Here is a 358-nt window from a genome sequence, read left to right on the forward strand (position 1 = left end):
ATTCAATCATCTCTCTCTCTCTCTACCTTGACAGTCCCGCCGGCACCCACCTTGGAATCTCGTTATATGGCACGCTGTAGAAGAGAAAAGAATGTTGCGCTCGATTCTTTGAAGATCCGTTGCAATAACACAAACAAAAATGCAAGACAACGCTCAACCACACAGAATGAGTATCCTAAAAAGTGAGTTAATAAGTGGGCGCGCTGAGCGGAGAATACTCAGCGGTCTGGTCTGAGTCTCACTTACTCACTTATACATGGAACACGAGGTGAAAGTGTTGTCAACTGCTTCTTAATGTACAGAACGCAGTTGGGATTAGACACTACTATGGGACAGTACAAATACATGAATAATGGGG

The 358-nt window shown here is 44.1% G+C and overlaps 1 protein-coding gene across 1 annotated transcript in view; it reads right to left on the bottom strand.

Moving 5' to 3' along the window:
• LOC119588091 (neural cell adhesion molecule 1-like) overlaps nucleotides 1-358 on the bottom strand; it is an 85,634-nt gene that overhangs the window by 16,399 nt on the left and 68,877 nt on the right. The window contains exon 4 of the mRNA XM_037936800.1: nucleotides 51-74. Within this exon, the coding sequence (XP_037792728.1) occupies nucleotides 51-74 (24 nt within the window). The remainder of the gene's footprint in view (nucleotides 1-50; nucleotides 75-358) is intronic.

The sequence above is a fragment of the Penaeus monodon genome, chromosome 23, assembly GCF_015228065.2.
Source record: "Penaeus monodon isolate SGIC_2016 chromosome 23, NSTDA_Pmon_1, whole genome shotgun sequence".
NCBI lineage: Eukaryota > Metazoa > Arthropoda > Malacostraca > Decapoda > Penaeidae > Penaeus > Penaeus monodon.